The sequence below is a fragment of the Mustelus asterias genome, chromosome 11 (genome assembly GCF_964213995.1).
Source record: "Mustelus asterias chromosome 11, sMusAst1.hap1.1, whole genome shotgun sequence".
Taxonomy (NCBI): domain Eukaryota; kingdom Metazoa; phylum Chordata; class Chondrichthyes; order Carcharhiniformes; family Triakidae; genus Mustelus; species Mustelus asterias.
In genome coordinates, this window is record NC_135811.1 from 52,595,281 (window position 1) to 52,619,258 (window position 23,978).

Below are 23,978 nucleotides of genomic sequence, written 5' to 3' on the forward strand. Positions count from 1 at the left end.
GGAGGGGGGGGAGCAGGAGGGGCGGGGGAGCGGGGGAGCGGGAGGGGCGGGGGAGCGGGAGGGGCGGGGGAGCAGGAGAGCGGGAGGGGCGGGGGAGCGGGAGGGGCGGGGGAGCAGGAGGGGCGGGGGAGCGGGTGGGGCGGGGGAGCGGGTGGGGTGAGGGAGCGGGAGGGGCGGGGGAGCGGGAGGGGCGGGGGAGCGGGAGGGGCGGGGGAGCAGGAGCGGCGGGGGTGCGGGAGCGGTGGGGGTGCGGGGGCAGCAGGGGTGCGGGGGCGGCGGGGGTGCGGCAGGGGTGGGGAGCAGGGGGGGCAGGGAGCAGGAGTGGGTTTAAGGGTCAGGCAGAGTTGGAGGGAGTTGGGAGGTCGGAGGAGATAGAGAGTTGGGCGGTTGGGATGTTGAGAGCGGAATCTATGGGCTCAGTTATACAGTTACCCACAAATTAGGTATGGTTCTTTCCCCGTTTAACAATTCCTGAGTATCTATTCAGGAGAGTCATTCAGAACCCTCCAAATTCTCTGATTCTAACTCAGATGTGGGAACTTTCTCAAAGCCTTCTTGAATTGCCCATCAGAAATTGAAAGTTCCTGAAAATGGAATTCATGGTGCTTGTGCTTGGACCTCTGTGGGGGTACCATGTACACAGAGCAAGGTTTGACAGTGTTTGGATAGAAATCAATATGTTAAACCCACACTTGTTAAAGGTCGTGACCCCTCCACATCAAGGCTTGATAGTGGGAATATTGAAGTGGCACTTACGACAAAGGGTGATCATTATTCCATAGCCAAGTGGATTTGAACCATTGGGCCCATTGTATTGTGATTGGTGGACTAACTGTCTGATCATGTTACAGGCTTGACTGGCCTACAGGAGGCTATTTCAAATGTCAGTGAATCTTCCAATGGGAAGATCTGTGCATATTGCTGACATTGGCCCCTGCATTCGCCGGAAGTATCTCGTCTTGGAGGATGAGTCAGGAGCAAGCACTCAGGTTTTCCAATATTCCTCTGGAGGTCCCAGTTGGAAAGGTGAGGGAGTGTTGTATCCAGTGGAAAGAACAGACCCTTGTAGCAGGCCTAGACTTAGACAGTCGAAGCAGCAAACTCTTGGAGCTTGGGCGGCACGGTAGCACAGTGGTTAGCACTGCTGCTTCACAGCTCCAGGGACCTGGGTTCAATTCCCGGCTTGGGTCACTGTCTGTGTGGAGTTTGCACATTCTCTTTGTGTCTGCGTGGGTTTCCTCCGGGTGCTCCGGTTTCCTCCCACAGTCCAAAGATGTGTGGGTTAGGTTGATTGGCCATCCTAAAATTGACCCTTAGTGTCCTGAGATGCGTAGGTTAGAGGGATTAGCTGGTAAATGTGTAGGGATTTGGGAGTAGGGCCTGGGTGGGATTGTGGTCGGTGCAGACTTGATGGGCCGAATGGCCTGTTTCTGCACTGTCGGGTTTCTATGATATTTCTATGATCTCCCCCCCCCACGACCAGATGCAATGGAGAAGATTAGTGCAAGATTAGAATAGCAATGATGCAGTACAGATCCCCAATTTCTTCATTACAGCAAGGAACAGCACTTCCCACTCACTTTCCCAGCATTCTGAACACTTAGCTCCATGCGCCACATCCTTCTCCTTCCATCAAAATGGAATACCGGGCCACCTCCTTCTCATTCTGATCACACACACACACACACTTGTTGCCTTCACAGAGTTTTGTTCTCTCCTGGTAGCAACTGCCAAACAATGACCTCCCCTGATGACTATTTCTTTTAACTTCAACTTCACAGTGCAGCTGCTTTCTTTCAGTGGAATGTTATTCTGTTTGCAGTTTGCTTTCTCTCCCTCTCAGCATGCGGACTAGATGAAAATGTCACACACAAAATGCACATCGCTTTTAACATTCAGACACCAGATCTTGCCTTCCCTTTCATCAGGATGAACTGACTCACAATCCAGCAGACAATAGGCCAGATTTTGCATCAAATTAATAGTGAGGTTAATGGTGCCCTCCAATAACCAGTGCAACAATTTCAAACACGGATTGCAACCCTGCAGGTACTGGAAGTCGGAAATAGAAGCAGAAAATGCTGGAAGCTCTCAGCAGCTCTGGCAGCATGTTTGGAGAAAGAAACAGCATTAACATTTCGGCTCAATGACATCTCTGCTTGCAGTCGTTGCTCATTTAAAAGAAATACTCCTTCCTTAAAGTGACAAAGCCAATGCACAGAGTGGTCAGGGCAAGTCCTTAATCCATCTCTTGTTTGCTCCAAAAACCAAACCAAATTCAAATTGAATCCAATTCATGATCCCCACAAGAGAGACATACAAGATCCAAGCTGACAAGAAAAGGCATTGCCTTTTGATCTATGGCTTGATCTGACGCTTGATCTTAGCCGAAAGGCCCCAGTCTTTGCTCATTATTGGTCTTTCAGATGGGGTTAACTCTAATGTGGAATCATCAGGATTTCATCCCTCTAATTAGAAACAAAAGATTGAGACCAGCGCAAGGTAATTGGTCAAATGGTTGAAGTAAAAACAATGGCTAGCTACCAAACCTTTGTGATTATGATTTTGAGAGTGTTCCTATACAGTAATGGCTCTCATAGGCTTTAATATGACAGAGGATTCTTTGTTTCTTCATATTGGAGCTTAATTATCATTTCTTTCTGTAGCTAGGATGCCTTAGTTGCCTTTCATTCAAATAGTACAGCATCAGCATGTGGAGTCAAATTTCATTAAAACATAGCGACCCAATGGGCCTAATTAGGTTGAGAGACGGAGAAGTTCACTAATTCCATTACCATTTGTGAAGGAGAATATGGGACAATGATGGGCGAGTTGTTTCCATGCCAATCCTTATGATGACAAAGGTAGCTACAATTAAGAGGATGCTCTTCCCAGTGAGAGTTATGATATTCTCTTGATGTTATTATTCAGATAAGCAAAAATTGGCTCATTAATAATTGTGGTAAACCAACCAAAATGATCTTTCCAACCATTGCACATATTTCAATGTAAATAAACTCTAAAGTAATTTTTTAGAAACCTTCCCTAACCCATGTTTATGACCCAGTCAGTTGCACGTATATCCAACCAGTGGAATAAATTAATGGCAAATGCTATTAACAAAATAATTCAAAGATAGTAATTATGGTCTGTCTAAAGCTGGAATATCAGGAGGAAGTGACAGGTCATGCATTATTATAAGATATTGGAGGTTCAGTCCCAAATCAGACCAAAGGTTGGTGTGAAACATCCTTTCTTTCATGATACCATGCTTCAGTATATAAACTAGGAACATGAAAGCTAGCTGCTGTTGCTGTGGTATCATTTAGCCTCCCTCCCTCCTCTTTTGCTGGTCTTCACTTGAGCTGATTTAATGGCAACTCTATCAAGACTCTGAAAATATCCACATCATATATATATAAATATCTGTATCTTATTGAATGGCGGAGCAGGCTCGAGGGGCCAGATGACCTACTCCTGCTCCTAGTACTTATGTTCTTATAAATATTCCAGCATATTGAAACCAAATGTCAAAGTTTTGGAAAAGACACCAACACTGACGTTTACTTGCGCACACACGCACACTTATTTCCATTATTACAGGGAGCTTTTTTTAAGATCCCAGCTTCAGACAGGAGATTGAAATCAAATATTAAAATAAGACCTCACTGTTACCTGCATGACCTTGTTTCCTTTAGAGCTTCCAATTCATGTGCCCAATTCAGGCTTCTCGTGCATTGAGCTTGTCCTCCCTCCTATTAAATCTTTCCCATATATTTCAGGATTACATTGAGAGTGATTATGTGCCAGAACATGGAGGGTGGCCAACATAATAACTGTCTTCAAAAAGGGAGAGACAGTCAATTCACACAAGAACAAGTTAGTTTAATATTGTGGTTGGGAAAATTTTGCAATCATCATTGAAAGTTGAAATAATTAATTATCTAAACGAAGAGAAAATAAACTGAAGCAGCCAAAAAGACTTTCAAAAAGGATTACCATGATTGACAAACCGATACAGCCTTTGAGGAGGTGACAGGGGGAAATGTTGTTTGCTAGGTAGGCTTTCTAAAAGCCTTTGGCAGTTAACACACAGAAAGCTATCGGACAAGATTAAATAAAATGGCAGTAGAACAGGAGATAATTTGACTCAAATTAATGAGAGAAGAAAGATAGGGTAAGAGTTATTTCTATTCTTTAATGCAACCACTCCCCGCCCCCCCCCCCCCCCCCCCCCCCGCCCACTCCCTGTCTCCTTCCCCTTTTTGCCATGTAGGAATATATGTGCTTTGTGTTCAATCTCTCTCGTATTTGAGGGTTTCCTGCTGCTAATCCTTTGATTTATTTGTTAATTTCTCTGGAGACATTAGGAACAGGAGCCCCCCTCCCTCCCCCGTCCCCCATTGACCTCCTTGAGCCTGTTCTGCTATTCAGTCAGATCATGGCAGATGTGCAATTCAACTCCATTCACTTTGCTTTGATCCAAAAACCTCAATACTCTTAAAAGAAGAAAAAATTATCAATCTCAGTCGTAAAAATGTCAATTATCCCAGCATCCATCGTCCTCTGAGAGAACGGGGTGGGGGGGAGAGAGAGAGAGAGCTAGTTCCAGATTTCTAATAACATTTGTGTGAAAAAGTGCTTCCTGACTGCACTGTTAAAGGATCTGGTTTTAACTTTATATTCATGTCCCCTTTTTCTAAATTCCCCCACCAGAGGGAATAGTTTCTCTGTATCTAGTTTATTGAATCCTCTGATCATTTTTAGTACCTCAGTTAAATCAACGCTCAATCTTTTAAACTCATGGGAATACAAACTAAGTATAGGCAATGAGCCCTCTTAATTTAACCCTTTGAGACCCACTGTCATTTTTGTGAATTGTTTCCAAGACCAATATATCCTCAAGGTATGTGCCCAAAAATGAATGCCTTATTACACTCAGGATCTGACAAAGGCACTGTACAACTGAATTATAACTTGCTTCCTTTGCATCCCAGCCCCCTCCAGCTAAAATTCCATTACTCTTTTTGATTACTTCCTGTACCTGCCAAGGTCATTAAGGCCAGATCCCTTCTCATCATTCTGAACTTTGGCAGGTCAACACACCATTGACTATTGCTTATTCTTTTCCCTTCTAACATCATGGTGATAGCAGACAGGAACGAAGGGCCTTTAGCAACCACGTCCCAAGGTAACAAGTGATGGCCTGACTATTCTTGATGTGGAGATGCCGGCGTTGGACTGGGGTGAACACAGTAAGAGTTTTAACAACACCAGGTTAAAGTCCAACAGGTTTATTTGGTAGCAAATACCATTAGCTTACGGAGCGCTGCTCCTTCGTCAGATGGAGTGGAAATGTGCTCTCAAACAGGGCACAGAGACACAAAATCAAGTTACAGAATACTGATTAGACAGAGTCGCTGAGCAGAAACTGATAGCCAAGTTCCGCACACATGAGGACGGCCTAAACCGGGATGTTGGATTTATGTCACATTATCAGTAACCCCTACAGCTTGCCTCCTGGACTTGCGGGCTATCCTGTCTGGAGACAATACACATCTCTTTAACCTGTGCTTAATGCTCCCTCCACCCACATTGTCTGTATCTTTAAGATCTGGCTGGCTGTAGGGATTCGCATTCTAATCAGTATTCTGTAACTTGATTTTGTGTCTCTGTGCCTTGTTTGAGAGCACATTTCCACTCCATCTGACGAAGGAGCAGCGCTCCGAAAGCTATTGGTATTTGCTACCAAATAAACCTGTTGGACTTTAACCTGGTGTTGTTAAAACTCTTACTGACTATTCTTGTCAGAGGTGAGGTAGTGGCATTTGCAGCTGACTGCACAAAAACCACCTGATTCATAGGCTGAAGTGAAAACTTAATCTTTTTGCTGAAGCAGGACCTAGGTGTTAGGGCAAACAATGAAGACTCCCAGCAGGACATATTGGGGCGATCTTAAGCCCACATTCACCATCCATGCGAATACTGGTGGGGGCTCAATATCTCGCCAGCGAGATCACAGCCTTGACTCTTCCCCACCTCTCACTGGCGATTTCATCAGGGTTCATGCCCATAATGGGTGTGAACCTGCTTTATATGAATTTGAATGGATGTTAAAATCATGAACCCACCCCCTCGCTCTATATTGACCCACTGCCATATGTTGCCACCACGCCAACATGACATCATGTCGGCATGCTTTACACAGGTTCACCTGGAGGGGCCTTAAAGGCAAGTATAGCCCCCAAGCAAAAGAGAGATGGCGAGGCAGTGGCCAGGCAATGCCCCCTGGAACTATTGCTTGGCACAGGTTGACACTGTCAGGTTGGCCCCATGCCTGTGCCAACATGGTAGTGCCAACCTGTACCAAGGGGCAGGCCCCCAGTGGAAGTCTCGTGTGGAGGCAGGGGGTGGGATTCATTCAGATTGTGGGCTGGGAGCCAGCGATAGCCTTTTGGGAGGGGGGATGGGCAATGATCTTGGAACGTTGGTAATCGGCTGCGGAGGGGGTTTTATTCCTGTTATAATCGGGGTGCCCTTTAAAGGTGGCACCCCAATCTCAGTGTAGCTGGGCTTTGCCGGTGTGTTGAGGCCCTGGCCTCCTGAATGACAGTGTCGCCACCTTGTTTTTATTTGTATGCACTGTCATAAGATCTGGAGTGAAAACTGGTCGGTTTCTCTGGAGAGAATCATGCCGGTTTTGTCACCAGAAACAACACTCTGCCCTTTCTTGGTAAGATTGTCCCCATTGTTGGCAAAGACACTCCCCACAGTCACATCACGAGCTGAGGACACATCCCTCAAGCTCACTAATATCAAAACTGTTTTAAACTTAAAATTAATTTCAATGGTTTTAAAACACTTTAAAATAAAGTCTGTTGGGTATGACCTTTGGGTATCAACATAACATAGCTCCACCTCAACAATCTCCTCCACTTTTTCAGCTCCTCATCTCCTTTTCCAACGGCTTTGCTTCCCACCTCCGACTCCTCAGTCCCATGTTAAAACAGCACTTGATTGAGAAGAAAATCACTGCAAAACCATCCAACATTTTCCCCTCCCTTCAGCTGCCGTTGTCGACATCAGGGGGACTGAGGAGAGAGGGAGGTGGCCGGGATGGGGGGGCGAACTTGTGGGTTGCGGGTGCGAGAGGAGTCGGTGCAGCAGGAGAGGAGGATCCGGGAGTCGGGGCAACCGGGGATGGGGAGCCAAGGAAATTGTGAAAAACATTTTTTTGCTGATTATGTATTTTCATCTACCTTGCCTGTAACATTTACTTTCACCAATTTTTTTCATCTATTTGCCGACTTATACCTGCGATCATTAGCCTTAACATTGTGCATGTAAAATTCAGTGCAAGTTCTGGGAAAATAGGCAAAATTCTCAAATTAGTGGTCCCTGCCATTAAGAGTTGCAACAGCAGGACCATCAGCATTGGTACCTCTGGAGCCCATCCAGATGCACCACAACTTTTGGCACAGTGTCGAGCACTGCTGCCTCAGGGCAACAGGGATCCGGGTTCAATTCCCAGCTTGGGTCACTGTCTGTGTGGAGTCTGCATGTTCTCCCCGTGTCTGCATGGGTTTCCTCCGGGCACTCTGGTTTCCTCCCACAGTCTGAAAAGATGTGCTGGTTAGGTGCATTGACCATACTAAATTCTCCCTCAGTGTACCCGAACAGGCACCAGAGTATGGTGACTAGGGGACTTTCACAGTGACTTCATTGCAGTGTTAATGTAAGCTTACTTGTAACACTAATAAATAAACTTTAAACAACTTTCAGCTTTGAGCCCAAATCATGTCACCAGAGGTTGTGGTGCCATTGCATCCCTCAGTTGTAACAAACCTCTCAGCATTGCTACCACTGAGAAAGAAATTCCAGGCCAATAAATAATTGGACATAAGCTCCATGGTTTTTAAATGATTACTTCTTATAGTCTCACATTCTTTAACCTCCTGCCTTGCTGAAAATAATGCATTACAATTGTTAGATGGCGACTTGTTCTTCCACATCACAATGTGCGATATAAGTTAATTTATTTTAAGCTAATTAAAGTTGCCTACACATGTGTTCAGATCCCTCTTAATATTAATGTTGCAAGGCATGATTTGGATCTCTTTGTTTGGGAAAAAAAAGTCCATTAAAAATCAGTCAGAACCTTGTGAAGAACCCTGAGAACTAGCCTGAGAGAGAATGATGGAATACCTACTGGCAGCAGCATTTTGATAGCTCTGTTCTGTCATTTTGATGATCAAAGTAAAGTGGTGAACTGCTCTAAGGTTTATGTTTGTAATTTGCTCAATCACCCAAGTATTGCCAAGCCAGTTGATATAAAAGAACTGATTTAAAAAAACTTTATCAAACTACATCATAGACCCAAGGCTGTGACAAGCAGAGGGGAAACCTTTGAGGAGCTGGAGTAAAGTTCTGCCGCTTCGCCTAGCCCACAAAGAACGCTATAAAAGGAATTACCTTTTGACACTGACAATCCATTTGGATCGTGAGTTTCGCGAGTTTTTTTTTGTTCATTTGTGGGACATGGGGGCTGGCCAGTATTTATTGCCCATCCCTAGTTGCCCTCTGAGGGCAGTTGAGAGTCAGCCACATTGCTGTGGCTCTGGAGTCAGTTGTAGGCCAGACCGGGTAAGGGCAGCAGATTTCCTTCCCTAAAGGACATTAGCGAACCAGATGGGTTTTTCCGACAATCGACAATGATTTCGTGGTCATCAGTAGATTCTTAATTCCAGATAAATTTTATTGAATTCAAATTCCACCATCTGCCGCAGTGGGATTTGAACCCAGGTCCCCAGAACATTTGCCAAGTTTCTGGACTAATAGTCCAGTGATAATACCACTAGGCCATTGCCTCCCTCACGCAGAACAGCAGTTAAATTTGAATTAGGTTCCCAATTGCGCACCTGGAGTCCCATTTAAATAGGTTAATGAAGTGTCTCGCCTTTGCAAGGCAGGATACTCACACATCACATAGTCTGGTGCTATAAAAATGATGGCAGGTGTGTGCTTGTTGGGCGGGGATCACATCGTTCAGATTTTAGGAATTAACCCGCCACTATTGTGAAGAGGCCAATGTCAAATTCGTTCTGAACATTCACTTCTTTCTGAAATAGCACTGCTGCCTCACAGCTCCAGGGACCCGGGTTCGATTCCCGGCTTGGGTCACTGTCTGTGTGGAGTTTGCACATTCTCCTCATGTCTGCGTGGGTTTTCTCAAGGTGCTCCGGTTTCCTCCCACAGTCCAAAGATGTGAGGGTTGGGTGGATTGGCCGTGCCAAATTGCTCCTTAGTGTCAGGGGGGCTGGTTAGGGTAAATGCATGGGTATTGGAGATAGGGCCTGGGTGGGATTGTGGTTGGTGCAGACTCGATGGGCCAAATGGCCTCCTTCTGCACTGTAATTCTATATCACTGAAGGTAACTACAATACAATGAGCTCCAACCTGTGCAGCAAGCTTCCTATCTGATTGAAAATCGAAATATGCCTGGATTCTGAATCAACGGCTGAATTTTCCATTCCCGCTGCAGGAGATTGTGGCGGGCCTACCAAAGGTCTGTCAACTTTCAGTGGGACTGCTAAATCCTTGTGGCAGGAGCAGCCGGAAAATCCCGGTGGCTGGAGAGGCGCAAAATCCAAGCTAGTCCCAATTGCCTGCATTTGGCTTATATCCCTCTGTACCCATCGTACCCATGTAACTGTCTAAATGCTTTTTAAAAGACAAAATTGTACCCGCCTCGACTACTACCTCTGGCAGCTTGTTCCAGACACTCACCACCCTCTGTGTGAAAAAATTACCCCTCTGGACCCTTTTGTATCTCTCCCCTCTCACCTTAAACCTATGCCCTCTAGTTTTAGACTCCCCTACCTTCTGGAAAAGACGCTATCTAGCGGATACTCCCTCATAACAGTACTGCAGTAGAGTGCTGGCCTGGATTTTTTGTGTTGAATCCTCTGGACTGGAGGCTTGAACCCACAGCCTTCTAACTTAGAGGTGAGAGTACTATCAACTGAGCCATGGCTGCCACTGGAACTACACTGAATCTTTAAAAAGTGGCAAATCTTTTGTTGTCAAGGCAGTGAATGAAATAGCCTTGCTTTTTTAAAATTAAGCTGACTGTTCTGTACAATTTAAATGAAGCCACTTATTTCAAAAGCAGGTTTAAAATGATATAATATGGTCAATGTTCATTAAAAAGCAATCTCAGTCACTCACAAATGCAATCATAAACAAGTTAGATGAAAAAATACTGGTTTCCCCTCATGAATACAAACAAAATACATCACAAAATTAGAGAGGCAAATAGAAAATCAAGTCAATAATATGCTGAATTAAAATCCCATTCAATTGATTAATGAGTTACACTTTTTCTCACAAATGAAGGGTTCTGAAAGCACGTTAAATGGATGATGCTCGTGATCTGCAGCTGCACACATTGAGACAAATAGGTTACCCTGGTTGGCACAGTGCATAGAGATGAGTTGTCTGAAAGCCTGGCAGAAAATAGCTGACAGGGTGATTGATTGCTCACTACAACACCCAGAAATCCTGGCTATAAATGTGAAAGATAATGTCACACTTGTGGAAGGATGCCAGGGTAATGCTGTTCAGGGGATTTCTATAACAAGCCTCTAAACCAAGTATAAACCGGTTGCCCTTGGATTGCTCATCGCTCCAAAGCTCTCATTGACTATTATGGGTCTTTTCATCGGTTAGGGAGCATGCTCACGGAGTGCCATAGCTGACAGCTAAGCTGCAACCTACATTTGAAATGGGTCGCACTGAGACAGGGCATCACACAGTCAAGCTGTGGACGATGCCTGAGCTTTGTGCTGATTTACCAGTGCATGGATGAGCTAGAGGATGAACCCCTCCCTAAAGCCCTACAAAACCAAAATCTTCCAGCCCCCAACACATCTGCCACTGCTTTTGCTTCATGACTGACAGCTAGACTTTTAACCAGCCTGGCCTTAAAATTTTGAATTCACTCCCTAAACCTCTGGATCTCTGTGCTCTCTTTCATGACATCCTCAATATCTATTGTTTCCAGCATTGCAAGAGTGAGTACACTTCGCAAGTACTTTATTGACTGCAGAGTACGCTGGGACATACAAAGGACTTGAATGCTGCTGTATGAGGGTAATAATGTGTATGAGGGTAAATATGTATGAGGATGTTTCTTTTTCTCTTTTTGACCCAGTTTATAGTCACTCCCCTATCCTCCCAATATATCTCTTTAGCATCGTCACACAGTGGGAATAAATTACCCAAGATTAACGCTGATGAGCTTTGGACACTGCTTGTCAGTAAAATGAGTTTAGACGGTTAACTGAAAGAGCACTGCATGATTTTTTTTTACTTTGGGGCACATATTTTTAAATTTTCCAACTATCTCTCCTCATGATGCTCTCAAACTATATAAATGAAACAGAACACTCTCTTTTGTATCTCTGAAGAGAGATACAGGACCCTATGAATTTGAAAACCTCAAAATCAAAAAAGGAATGGCCAGTCAAATACATTGAAACAATCATGAAATTTGCACATATTTCAAAAAGGCATCTATTGCAGACCTGTTGTCAGGCAGATTATAACCTCAGTCAGAACATGAATGGAGCACATTTTTTGTTCAGCTGTCAGTTGAACTATACAAGCATAATTATGGGTTCTCAACAGTCACTAAAACAAAACTGAGCCAAATATACATCTACTTTGTCACAACGGTGAAGCAGGGATCAGAAGACAGCTGTCTGAATTAGTCCCGGAGGAAGCTTGCTGTCGAAGACCTTTCAGCCATAGTGAACTGAGGAAAGTGGAATTGTATAAAACCCCCTTGGACAGTATGACTCACATTGAATGCATTCAGTGAATATTACATGTACCACAATTGTATGGAAGCACCTCAGAGTGCAACCTGATCTCTGTAGACAACTTAAATACCATTGCACCATTTGGAATGACCACTTTGAAATCTCTGTAATGTTTCTTTGACTGTACTGAGACACCTCAGAGTGCAACATAATGTATGTAGAGAACCTGAATATTACTGCACTGTGTGTGATGGCCATTTCAAAATGTTTGTAATGTCCTTTCAGATATTTTATGAAACAATGGTCTCTTGCCTGCCCACAGCCACCTCAACGGCAACTTGTGGATGGGTGAGTCATAGAGTGTTAGAGGTTACAGCATGGAAACAGGCCCTTCGGCCCAACTTGTCCATGCCACCCTTTTTGTAAAAAACCCCTAAGCTAATCCCAATTGCCCGCATTTGGCCCATATCTCTCTATACCCATCGTACCCATGTAACTATCTAAATGCTTTTTAAAAGACAAAATTGTACCCGCCTCTACTACTATCTCTGGCAGCTTGTTCCAGACACTCACCCACTCTGTGTGAAAAAATTGCCCCTCTGGATACTTTTGTATCTCTCCCCTCTCACCTTAAACCTATGCCCTCTAGTTTTAGACTCCCCTACCTTTGGGAAAAGATATTGACTATCTAGCTGATCTATACCCCTCATTATTTTATAGACCTCTATAAGATCACCCCTCAGCCTCCCATGCTCCAGAGAAAAAAGTCCCAGTCTATCCAGCCTCTCCTTATAACTCAATCCATCAAGTCCCGGTAGCATCCTAGCAAATCTTTTCTGCACTCTTTCTAGTTTAATAATATCCTTTCTATAATAGGGTGACCAGAATTGCACACAGTATTCCAAGTGTGGCCTTACCAATGTCTTGTACAACTTCAACAAGACATTCCAACTCCTGTATTCAAAGTTCTGACCGATGAAACCAAGCATGCCGAATGCCTTCACCACTCTGTCCACCTGTGACTCCACTTTCAAGGAGCTATGAACATGTACCCCTAGATCTCTTTGTTCTGTAACTCTCCCCAACGCCCTACCATTAACTGAGTAAGTCCTGCCCTGGTTCAATCTACCAAAATGCATCACTTTGCATTTGTCTAAATTAAACTCCATCTGCCATTCGTCAGCCCACTGGCCCAATTGATCAAGATCCTGTTGCAATTGGAGATAACTTTCTTCAATGTCCACTATGCCACCAATCTTAGTGTCATCTGCAAACTTACTAACCATGCCTCCTATATTCGCATCCAAACCATTAATATAAATGACAAATAACAGTGGACCCAGCACTGATCCCCAAGGCACACCACTGGTCACAGGCCTCCATTTTCATAGAAATCATAGAAACCCTCCAGTGCAGAAGGAGGCCATTCGGCCCATCGAGTCTGCACCGACCACAATCCCACCCAGGCCCTACCCCCACATATTTACCTGCTAATTCCTCTAACCTACGCATCTCAGGACTCTAAGGGGCAATTTTTTTTTAACCTGGCCAATCAACCTAACCCGCACATCTTTGGACTGTGGGAGGAAACCGGAGCACCCGGAGGAAACCCACGCAGACACAAGGAGAATGTGCAAACTCCACACAGACAGTGACCCGAGCCGGGAATCGAACCAGGGACCCTGGAGCTGTGAAGCAGCAGTGCTAACCACTGTGCTACCGTGCCGCCCACATTTTGAAAAACAACCCTCTACAACTACCCTCTGGCTTCTGTCAAGAAGCCAATTTTGTATCCATTTAGATACCTCACCCTGGATCCTGAGAGATTTAACCTTATGCAACAACCTACCATTTCCCCTCCTTGGATGTGTTGGAAAAAGTTTTTTTTAAAGTTTATTTATTAGTCACAAGTAGGGCTTACATTAACATTGCAATGAAATTACTGTGAAATTCCCCTAGTCGCCACAATCCGGCGCCTGTTTGGGTCAATGCACCTAACCAGCACGTCTTTCAGAATGTGTGAGGAAACCGGAGCACCCAGAGGAAACCTGGGGAGAACGTGCAAACTCCACAAAGTGACCCAAGCCAGGAATCTGCGAAGCAGCAGTGGTAACCACTGTTCTATCGTGCCGCCCAGGATATAACGGAGGGGTTCTTTCTCACCACGAGCCAAACCAAGTCTTGGTGCTTGTTTGAAAGTTCTGGTGATGAGGCCTTCTGCCAAATGACTTTGAAAGTCTGCCCAAGGAACCATTTTGTTGCAAAAACAAAATCCTATTAAATGTCATTTGTAGGTAAGAACCTGGTCATCAGGTGTGAGGCACATGTGATGTTGCTGTACGTGGCACAGGTCTGCCGATGTTTCACTCTTGAGCTGTGGTGATCAACCGAGCCATTTTCCGCTCTATCTGGAGGTCAAAAATGGACTGCGTTCACAGGCACATGATGTACAAACCTCCAGATAAAGGGGGGAAAGAAATGTGCCCAACAACACCCTAATCCTGATGGCCACCTTTGTATGTGGCTGCATCAAGCTTTGCACGGGTCCTCAGTACGTAAACACCACGTGTCACTCCACGCTAAGGTTTTACCTATCTCCGGAGTTGAAGGATGGGTCTGGCCAGGCTTCTGCGAAATGCTCCAAGTAGTTGGACCATGCCGTACCACCTGTCCCTCACGGAAAAGTTTATGCAGAGAAACACTCTTAACACAATTCCATTAGGCAGTGGTCTGCACATAACATCCTGGAGGCCCTGCATAAAAAGAGATGGTGGATCCTGTCAGATGGTTCCTTGGGAAGACTTTCAAAGTCACTTGGCAGAAGGCTTCATCACCAGATCTTTCAAACAAGCACCAAGACTTAGTTTGGCTGGTGGTAAGAAAAGCCCTCTCTGTCAAATCCTTCAGCGTGCCCAGAATCTCACCCATCAACAAGTTGTCCTCGAGGTGGCGGTGGCGGGCAAGAGACCATTGTCCACCTCCTTTGCAAAGAAGGTCTGGAGAGAGATGAGACGGTTCTTGTCAAGATTCACCCTGAGCAGCTCCGTGATGCAGGACTCTGTGCTCTACGGGTTGTTCCCAGAGACGCATTCTGAGACAAACATCAACTGCTGCTGGAGGACCATTGACTCGGTGAAAGACACTCTTTGGTCTGGCTGAAACTTGTTGGACTTCTACAGCAAAGGATTGTCCTCGACTAAGTGTTGCAGACTGGCACTCTCCAAAACCCAGAACTATGTGCTGAAGGACGCACTAAAGTTTGGGGCAGCCATCACTGTCAAAGACCTTTCGGTCACAGTTCGGCGATGGGAGGGGAACGGTACAGAACTCCCTCGGGCCGCATAACTATACGATGAACATTATATGTGTCAAAATTGTGCGGAAGCCCCTCAGAGTGCAACTTGAACTATGTAGAGAACTTAAATGCCACTGCACTTCTTTGTAGCAACTATTTTGGAATGTCAGTAATGTTCCTTTGACTATACATAAGCACCTCAGAGTACAGCATGATCTAAGTAGAAAATGTGAATATCACTGCACTCGCTGTGATGGTCATTTGAAATGTTTGTAATATTCTTTCAGATATTTTGCAAATAAAGTTATATTTTTGCAACAAAAAATATCCTATTAAATGTCAACGTGAACTCCTTTTTCTTCCATTTAATGTTTATGTGTTCTCATTGAACTAATACAGGGCAAAACCTGTTATGCTGACATTAAACTGACAAGTTTAAGCAGAAGTTGGTTCAATATCTATTCAGAAGCTGGATTCAACATCATAGAAATATTATTGATGGTTTTTGTTTAGGTGAGTCAGAATAAGGCACGTACAGGGCAAGAACCTGGTCTTGCTGAATTTGCCCATTTGCCCTTTTTAAAGTAGGAATCAATGGGTGATGTGGCACAAAGTCGATGACAGAATGGAAGAGAACAGAATAGAATAGACAAACGTTTCCCACTCATAGATTTCTTGAGTTCTATTCACTTGGAAAAACAGTGCACACAACAATGTTCAAGTTAAATTAATAATTGCAATTGGTGAATATATAAACCTTTCTAACAGTGATGTCAAATTACTAGAATAAAGCTTTATAATTCCAATAGAAAGCAATAGAATAGAACAGCTACAAACAGTACAAAACAACTACAAATCAAAGAATTTAATTGGCTTACCGAATCAGGCTTGCCATCAGATGCTGTGACAATAAGTATGTATCGATCGGTGCTTTCCCTGTCTAAAGATTTTTCTAAGACCAGCAGTCCAGTGCTAGGGAAAAAAGAATGCAAGAAAAGGTTTAAATAAACATTCATGAACAAGCTGCAATATCTTTAAAAATATTGATCCAAAACAGTGAAAGATGCAATCCTAATTTATTATATAGCATAATGTGTTCGTTGTGGGAGGCTTCAATATTAGGCTGACAGATAGCAAGCATCCTTTGTCAGCAGAGTCAAGAGTCCAACATGGCATGCTGCTTACCTGGTGTCAGTGTGAGGAATACTTTTGAAAGGAAATTAGAAGGCAGGGAGAGAACCAGGAATTAGGTGCTAAAATAAAAAAAAAACAGGATCTCCAAGATTTTAATCTCTGGATTTAAGGGTGGCACAGTGGTTAGCACTGCTGCCTTACAGCACCAGAAACCCGGGTTCAATTCTGGCCTTGGGTGACTGTGCAAACGACATTCTCCCATGTCTGCTTGGGTTTCCTCCAGGTACTCCAGTTTCCTCCCACAGTCCAAAGATGTGCAGGTTAGGTGGATTGGCCATGTTAAATTGCCCCTTCGTGTCCCAAGATGTGTAGGTTGGGAGAATTAGGGGGGTAAATATGTAGGGCTACGGGTATAGGGCCTGGGTCAGACGGTGGGTGGGATTTTCCGGCTATGCTTGCTCCAAAACCGGAAAATCCTGCCCGAGGTCAATGGACCTTTGCATGGACCTTTACATGGTCCACCCCCCCCCCCCCCCCCCCCCCCCACCTGCTTCGATTCCTATGGCGGGCGGGACAGGAAAATTCCCCCCCCCTGGTTTGTCAGAATGTTGGTGCAGGCTCGATGGGCTGAATGGCCTCCTGCTGCACTGTACAAATTCTATAATTCTATGATGATTATTGTCTGAGCCACAAGCAAATTGTCCCAGGTACAAACAGATTGGAGAAATGAATGAGTGCCTGAGGGAGTGGCACAAGAAAGATGGATTTTACTTTATGAACCACTGGCACCAGGACTGGGACAAGGAGGAAAGGAGGAGTAAAGCAGTCACAAAACTTTAAACCAGTCTTTGTGGCTGGTACAAGGAGTGCGATGGGCTTAGGTAGATAATAGTTGCAAAATGGGGCAGCACGGTGGCACAGTGGTTAGCACTGCTGCCTCACAGCGCCAGGGACCCCGGCTCGATTCCCGGCTTGGGTCACTGTCTGTGTGGAATTTGCACATTCTCCCCGTGTCTGCATGGGTTTCCTCTGGGTGCTCCGGTTTCCTCCCACAGTCTGAAAGATGTGCTGGTTAGGTGCATTGACCCGAACAGGTGCCGGAGTGTGGCAACTATGGGAATTTCACAGTAATTTCATTGCAGTGTTAATGTAAGCCTTACTAATAAATAAACTTTACTTTAAAATAAACAAAAGGGGAAAGAGCAGAATAACTGTCAGAAATTATGCTTTCGGTATCACAGGACAATGGAAATCTGAAAGATGGAGAGTGAAATCTTGAGCCTCCCCCATAGAAAGTCAGGGACGGGGGGACATTTAAATAGTCAGAAGGGTGGTGACCCCAGAGCCTTCTCACTTCTACAACAATCAAGTCCATGGCGGGAGGCCCATGGAGAGTCTTCCCAATATGCTGCCAACTAAGGTCCTTAAGTGGACAATTAATGCCCCCTTAAGGGCCTTATCCCACTGTCCCTCCCCTGTGGCCTTCTTACTGCCAGAGCTCACCTGTGCCTGGATCCCTCATCGATCCAAGGCCTCTGGTGGGCGTGGTACCAGTAGCAACTACCACCTCCCCAGTGGCGCTGAAAAGCTGTCGGTCTCTTGCTGGATGCCAGCTCTTGGGGAGTGGGAATTCCGCCCCCCAGGTCCTTGACCCTGGGGAAAGGTCCACTTCTCACCCGTTATCTTCCCCAGTGGCACAAGGTGTGGAGGACCTTCTCAAAAAGAGGCGATTCGGGCACTTTCACCAGCTCTCTAGCCAATGATCAAGATGACCATTTGTTGCCACAAGATTCCACTCATAAAATAGAGAAGTAGGAAATGTGAGGGTAAAACATTTCAGCAGAAGTACAGGGAAGGGTGCATGACATAACACATGCTTCATGCAAACACACAAGAGTATAGGGATAAACTGAAGAAACTGAATTACACTTGAAGGGTATGACATGGTAGCTATTACAGTGATGTAGCTGCAAATATGTCAGGACTGCAAACTAAATATCTCAGAAGGGCCACGCATTTGGGAAATGGTAGAGGGGAAGGAGCAGATTTTGTAATTAAGGATGAAATCACTACAATGATGAGAGAAGATATAACAAGAGGTAAGTAAGCAATGGAGACATGGACCTAGATTTCCAACATCGAGGAATCCAGGGGGAGTCAGGTAAACTCGCCACTCGCCTCCTCCGTTTTGTGACAAAGTGCCTGCAAAGACGTGATATTCATTGTCGGGGCAGGTGCGGACCGGAGATGGGCCAAACAAACCAAGAAAGAGATGCCAGATGCTGAGACTGGCTCAGTGCTGAGGGACATCATCTCAGTCATAATGAAAAAAGTAAAACTCTCTCCTCCTCACCCATCACACACTCCCTATGCCCCCATGTCAGGCTATATCCCTCCACCCAAACTCAAGGCCCCTCATGTCAAGGTATACCCCACAACTTATGGCAATGGGAGAATGGATAGGGAGGGAATAGAAGGATACGGACCAAGTAAGGGCAGAAGGTTTTTTTTTAGCTTGGTTAGGGCAACATGCTCGGCACAGGCTTGGAGGGCTGAAGGGCCTGTTCTTGTGCTGTGTTCTTTGTTCTTGTTTTCCAAAGTTTGGCATAGGGCCATGATGGGACATGGAGAATGGATAGAGGAGTACAGTGTAGTATAGAGGACAAGAGAGGGTATGGGGGTGGATGGGAGGCATGGCAGGTATATGGGAGGCATATCCAGGCATGGGGGCATAGGGATTTTTGGGGGCACACACTGGCCTAGGCACCATGATAGACCATATGAGGTAAGTGGGTCATGCCTTGCTATAGGTGGGGGGTGGGGTTGGAGGAACAAGGAGGACCTTTTGAACTTGCGTTTCAAAAGGTCCCCCCATGCTGACCATGGTTCACAACTCCTTTCAGATGCCGTGAATGTAACAGATGTCCCTAGTGGGGTGGGGGAGGGAGGGAGAGAAAAATGGAAAGCGAGATTTTGAAAAATGAAACAATGGAGGAAATTAAAACTTGGATGAAAAAAAATAAAATAAATAAAAATGGGATGAAGATGGAGGAGAGAGTTCATGCTCTGAAGTTGTTGAACTCAATGTTCAGTCCAGAAGGTTGTAAAGTGCCCAAACAGTAAATGAGATGCAGTTTGCTCCTGTTTGCATTGGGCTTGAACATTGCAACAGGCCAAGTTAAAATCTCTCATTAAATCCACCATGTCTTTGCTACATGCTCACCTTATCTCTCCACTAATGCACTTTACAGCTGCTACCAAGAGGCCTATATACTACCTCCACACCAGTTTTAAATCCATGTACCGTAAGGACTCCTATTCTCTGAGTTCCTTCGCCTCCGTCGATTCTGATGATGCCACTTTCCAGAATGAGGGCAGGATGGTATGTTGAAATGGCAAACGACAGGAAGGTCTGGGTCAAGCTTGTGGATGGACCGAAGGTGTTCTGCAAAGCGGTCACCCAGTCTCTGTTTGGTCTCTCCAATGTAGAGTAGACCGCATTGGGAGCAGCGAATGCAATAGCCCAGATTAAAGGATGGTGAGCAGGGAGGAGGCAAAGGCACAGGAGTTGTACCTTCTGCGATTGCATGGGGAGTTACTGTGGGCAGAGGGTGTGCTGTTGGATGTGATTGAGGAGTGGACCAGGGTGTCCCGGAGGTAAGAGTCCCTGCAGAATGTTGACAGGGGGAGTGGTCGCATAATGCTGGAGTTAGTGAAAATGGCGGAGGATGATCCTTTGAGTGCGGAGGCTGGTGGGATAAAAGGTGAGGACAAGGGGTCCCTATTTGGTTCTGGGAGGGTGAGAACAGTGGGGCAGGAGATGGGTTGGACACGACTGAAAGCCCTGTCAACCAGAGTGGGTGGGAAACTATGATTAAGGAAGAAGGAAGATATATCAGCAGTACCAATTTGGAAAGTGGCATCATCAGAACCGAAATATGTGAGAGACTGGGATGGAGACTTTAAAGTAAGTGGATTTAAAACTGGCGTGGAGGTAGTATATAAGCTTCCTGGTAGCAGTTGTGAAGTGCATAAGTGGGAAGATGCGGGGAGCATGGTAGTTTTAATGAGGGATTTTAACTTGAATATAGATTGGACTATGACAAGCTCATATCAGAAAGTAGTGAATTTTTTGAGTGTGTTCATGATAATCTCCTTCAACAATATAACCTGGAACCAACAAGAGGCAGGGCATTTTAAATTAAGCAGTGAATAATGGGAGTAGATTTAGCCAGAGCCTAATGGTGCGTGAATATTCATCTGATGGTACTTGCGATATGAATGGAGTTCAATGTGTTTGAAAGGGAAAAACATTAATCAGCTCCTAAGATTTTGGATTTAGGTAAGACTGACTGTAGACTTCAAAATGAGCCAGAGGGAAGGATTTTTCAACTCTACGTGCTGATGGGATCTTCCGGTCCTGCCGAAGATGATCATCCATGGCATGTTCCCAAGTGGCGAGCCAAGCAAAACACCATAGACGTCGGTGGGACTGAAAGATCCTGCCAGTGGCCAATAGCAAGCTGCCTCTGCCGTCAGCGGGGAGGCTGAAAAACTCTGCCCAGAGACTTCCATAGTAAACTCGGAAAAATTACAATAGATCAAGGTGTTTGAAGAAGAATTTAATGTAATGCAGAACCAGTGTCTACCCCCAAGAGGCAGGAGCACCACTTGCCAAATAAAAACAGCTAGAATCAAGTAAAGAAGTAAGATGCAGCCTAAGGCTAAAAGGAAAGTGTGAAACCTAGCAGTGAGATAGTGACTGAGATACCAGCTACATAAACCTTCAAGATATCTGAATCCCTTCAAATCTGGCCTCAAGCATTCTCAATTTTAATTGCTTCATCACTCGCGGCTATGTCTTGCAGATGCCGGGGCCCTAAGCTCGAGATTTGAAATTTCTCTGCCTCGCTTCCTCATTTTCTTCTTTTAAGGTATTTCTTAAAACCCATCTCCATAGCCGACCACTGACCATCTGCCCCAATATCTCCTTGTGTGGCTCACACTGAAACATTGTCTGATATTGCTCTTGTGAAATGCCTTTGAACGTTTGACATATTTTATAAATGGAGGCTGCTTCTGTTCATTTTTATAGGTGGAAATTAATGGGTTAATATTTGCACAATTTTGCCAAGTCTAAAGCACAATTTTGACATCTTAATGTACAGGCAAAACAACAAAATAACAGTCTTAGTAAATTTGACAGCTATCTCATTATAAAATCAATATATTTGCTTTTCTTCCGGAGACTCAATCATGACCGGACTCAGTTAATTCTACCATCAACAATTAAGGAAGCTGCCAGAGGTTTTTTGACACAATGGATCTGTTCAGCAATACTTCAAACCAAAACACCGTGGTCCTAAATAAACTCAACAGGATACCTATATTTATGTTGCACCATATCAGCTTACATTGGGCCAGATTTTGTTATTGAAATAATGGAGAAGCAAGTTACACTCATTTATGTATGAATGATGCAGTAACCTCAGGAGATGGACAGTTTCTTTTTATATTAGTGTCACAAGTCGGCTTATATTAACACTGCAATGAAGTTACTGTGAAAATCCCCTAGTCGCCACACTCTGGCGCCTGTTCGGGTACACTGGGGGAGAATTTAGCATGGCCAATGCACCTAACCACTCATCTTTACATAATTAAATGTCCAAAGGTTGTAGTTCTGACTGGCTCACTCACTGATTTGCATTTCATGGTGCAAAGTTGCTGAATTTGGATGGAGGATCTGGACTAAGCTCACCACAAAAAATTCTAGACACTTTATTTCAAGTTTAGTATGCTTTTAAAGTTGTGTTAAGTGTTATTTACTGTCAATCGACCCCTCTGGCATTAAAATTTAACTATAACAAACAAGTATGTCATCTCTTCCTTTAGGCTTCAATTGCTGGTGATTTGAATATTGCGGCTTTTTATAAAAAACGTCTCCATTCCGTCTCTTTTTTTCTTCTCTCTTATAATCCAATCTTTCTTCCCTTCTATTTGTTGCTCTTTCTGTATCTGATTTGACATTGAATTCACCTCCTCTTGACACTTCCTTCTTAGACCTGGTGCTGTTTATTTTACAACCCTTCGATGTGATTGGTTAAAGAGACACTCAATTAGTTGCCGCATTCGCACAGATCCCAACTGCTCATATTTCCAGACATCAACTTGTAATTTCAGAAACTTACTCTTCAAAACAAAAATAAGAATCGAATTGTGAAAGGGCAAGACAACTAATTGCTGATGCTGATTGATGCCCTTGACCAAGCAAAGTTTGGCCCATCCTGTGGTTGTCAAATTCCTTGTTCCACTATGCCAGTGATAATGCACTTAATTTAAGAAAAGTCAAAAAGAAAAACAAATTTAAGCTTGGTAATTGTTTGTATTGTGATATATTATTTATTTTCTCCTCCGGGATCCCTTCGATCTATAAAAGGTGATGGGCAGGCAGCAAACAAATCTGGGCTGTCTTCCTATGGTGCACCATTACAATGACTACCGAGACTAATCCATGAGAGGCAGGATTTGGCACCAACGTTGCATATGAACTACCAAGTGTCATTATGGTTAGTTATTTTCGGCATTGGCGTCTGTTGCCAAGACGCTGTAGCCATTGGTCATTGCAGTGGTGCACGCCAGCACATAGAATGCATCGCCATTTTCCTCTGCCTCCAGTTAGGGCCTCCCAGTGCGTTGTTTTTTATTCATTCGTGAGACCTGGGTGTTGCTGGCTGGCCAGCACTTATCCCTCATCCCTCGTTGCCCTTGTCGGGTAGTTAATACTCAAACACATTGCTGTGGCTTTGGAGTCACTGCAGATTTCCTTCCTTAAAGGTGATTAGTGAACCAGATGAGATTTCCTGATAATTGACAATGGCTTCATGATCATCAGTAGATTCTTAATTCCACATATATTTTATTGAATTCAAATTCCACCATCTGCCATGGTGGGATTTAAACACAGGTCCCCAGAACATTAACTGAGTTTCTGGATTAATAGTCTAACAATAATACCGCTAGGCCATCGCCTCCCCCGTGTTTAGGACCCTTCTTGCAAGCACCCTTGAAGCGGAGCTTTGGGCATCCTATTGGCTGGCTGTTTCCAGTTAACTCAACATATAGAATGTCCTTGGGTATGCAAATATCCTCCATTTTGCAGTCATGCCTGAGCCAATGAAACTGTCTTTGTTTAAAGAGCACAAACAAACTTAGGGACTCTGCTTCTGGGAGGCATTTGATTTCAGGATTTGTTCAATAGATTACTTAGCTCCTTTAAAAAATAAATACTTGGTGCTTGTACGGCCTGATTTCTTCCTTGGCTCAGATTTTGTCAGATGTTCAAAGGGTGAAATCATGATGCATTTTGTTGATAGTTTTGCTGTCATCAAAATGCCCATAACTAATCTGGCTCACGTTTTTGAATGATTTAAAGTGTGGGAAAACATGTCTTTAAGTTTAGATGTTATCTATTGGTAGTAGTTTTACCCCATGAAAAATAAGATTTTACTCTTCTGCCTTAATTTTCCAAGCTGAAAAGAGAGAAAATATGAGATGGGGTGGCACAAAGTGGATGGTTTTATGACTGCAAGGGAAATTGAAATGTGGACAGATTTTCCTGGTTAAGTGCAGCTGGTAACATTTTGCACCTGACGCGTGCCAGTCAAAACCCCAACAAGCTGGTTTCCAGCAATTTGCAGCATTTAATTTATTTAAACAATGATCTTAAA

At 44.4% G+C, this 23,978-nt stretch overlaps 1 protein-coding gene across 1 annotated transcript in view; it reads right to left on the bottom strand.

Moving 5' to 3' along the window:
* pcdh15b (protocadherin-related 15b) overlaps positions 1–23,978 on the bottom strand; it is a 655,691-nt gene that overhangs the window by 332,462 nt on the left and 299,251 nt on the right. The window contains exon 16 of the mRNA XM_078222925.1: positions 15,996–16,089. Coding sequence (XP_078079051.1) covers positions 15,996–16,089 — 94 coding nt within the window. The remainder of the gene's footprint in view (positions 1–15,995; positions 16,090–23,978) is intronic.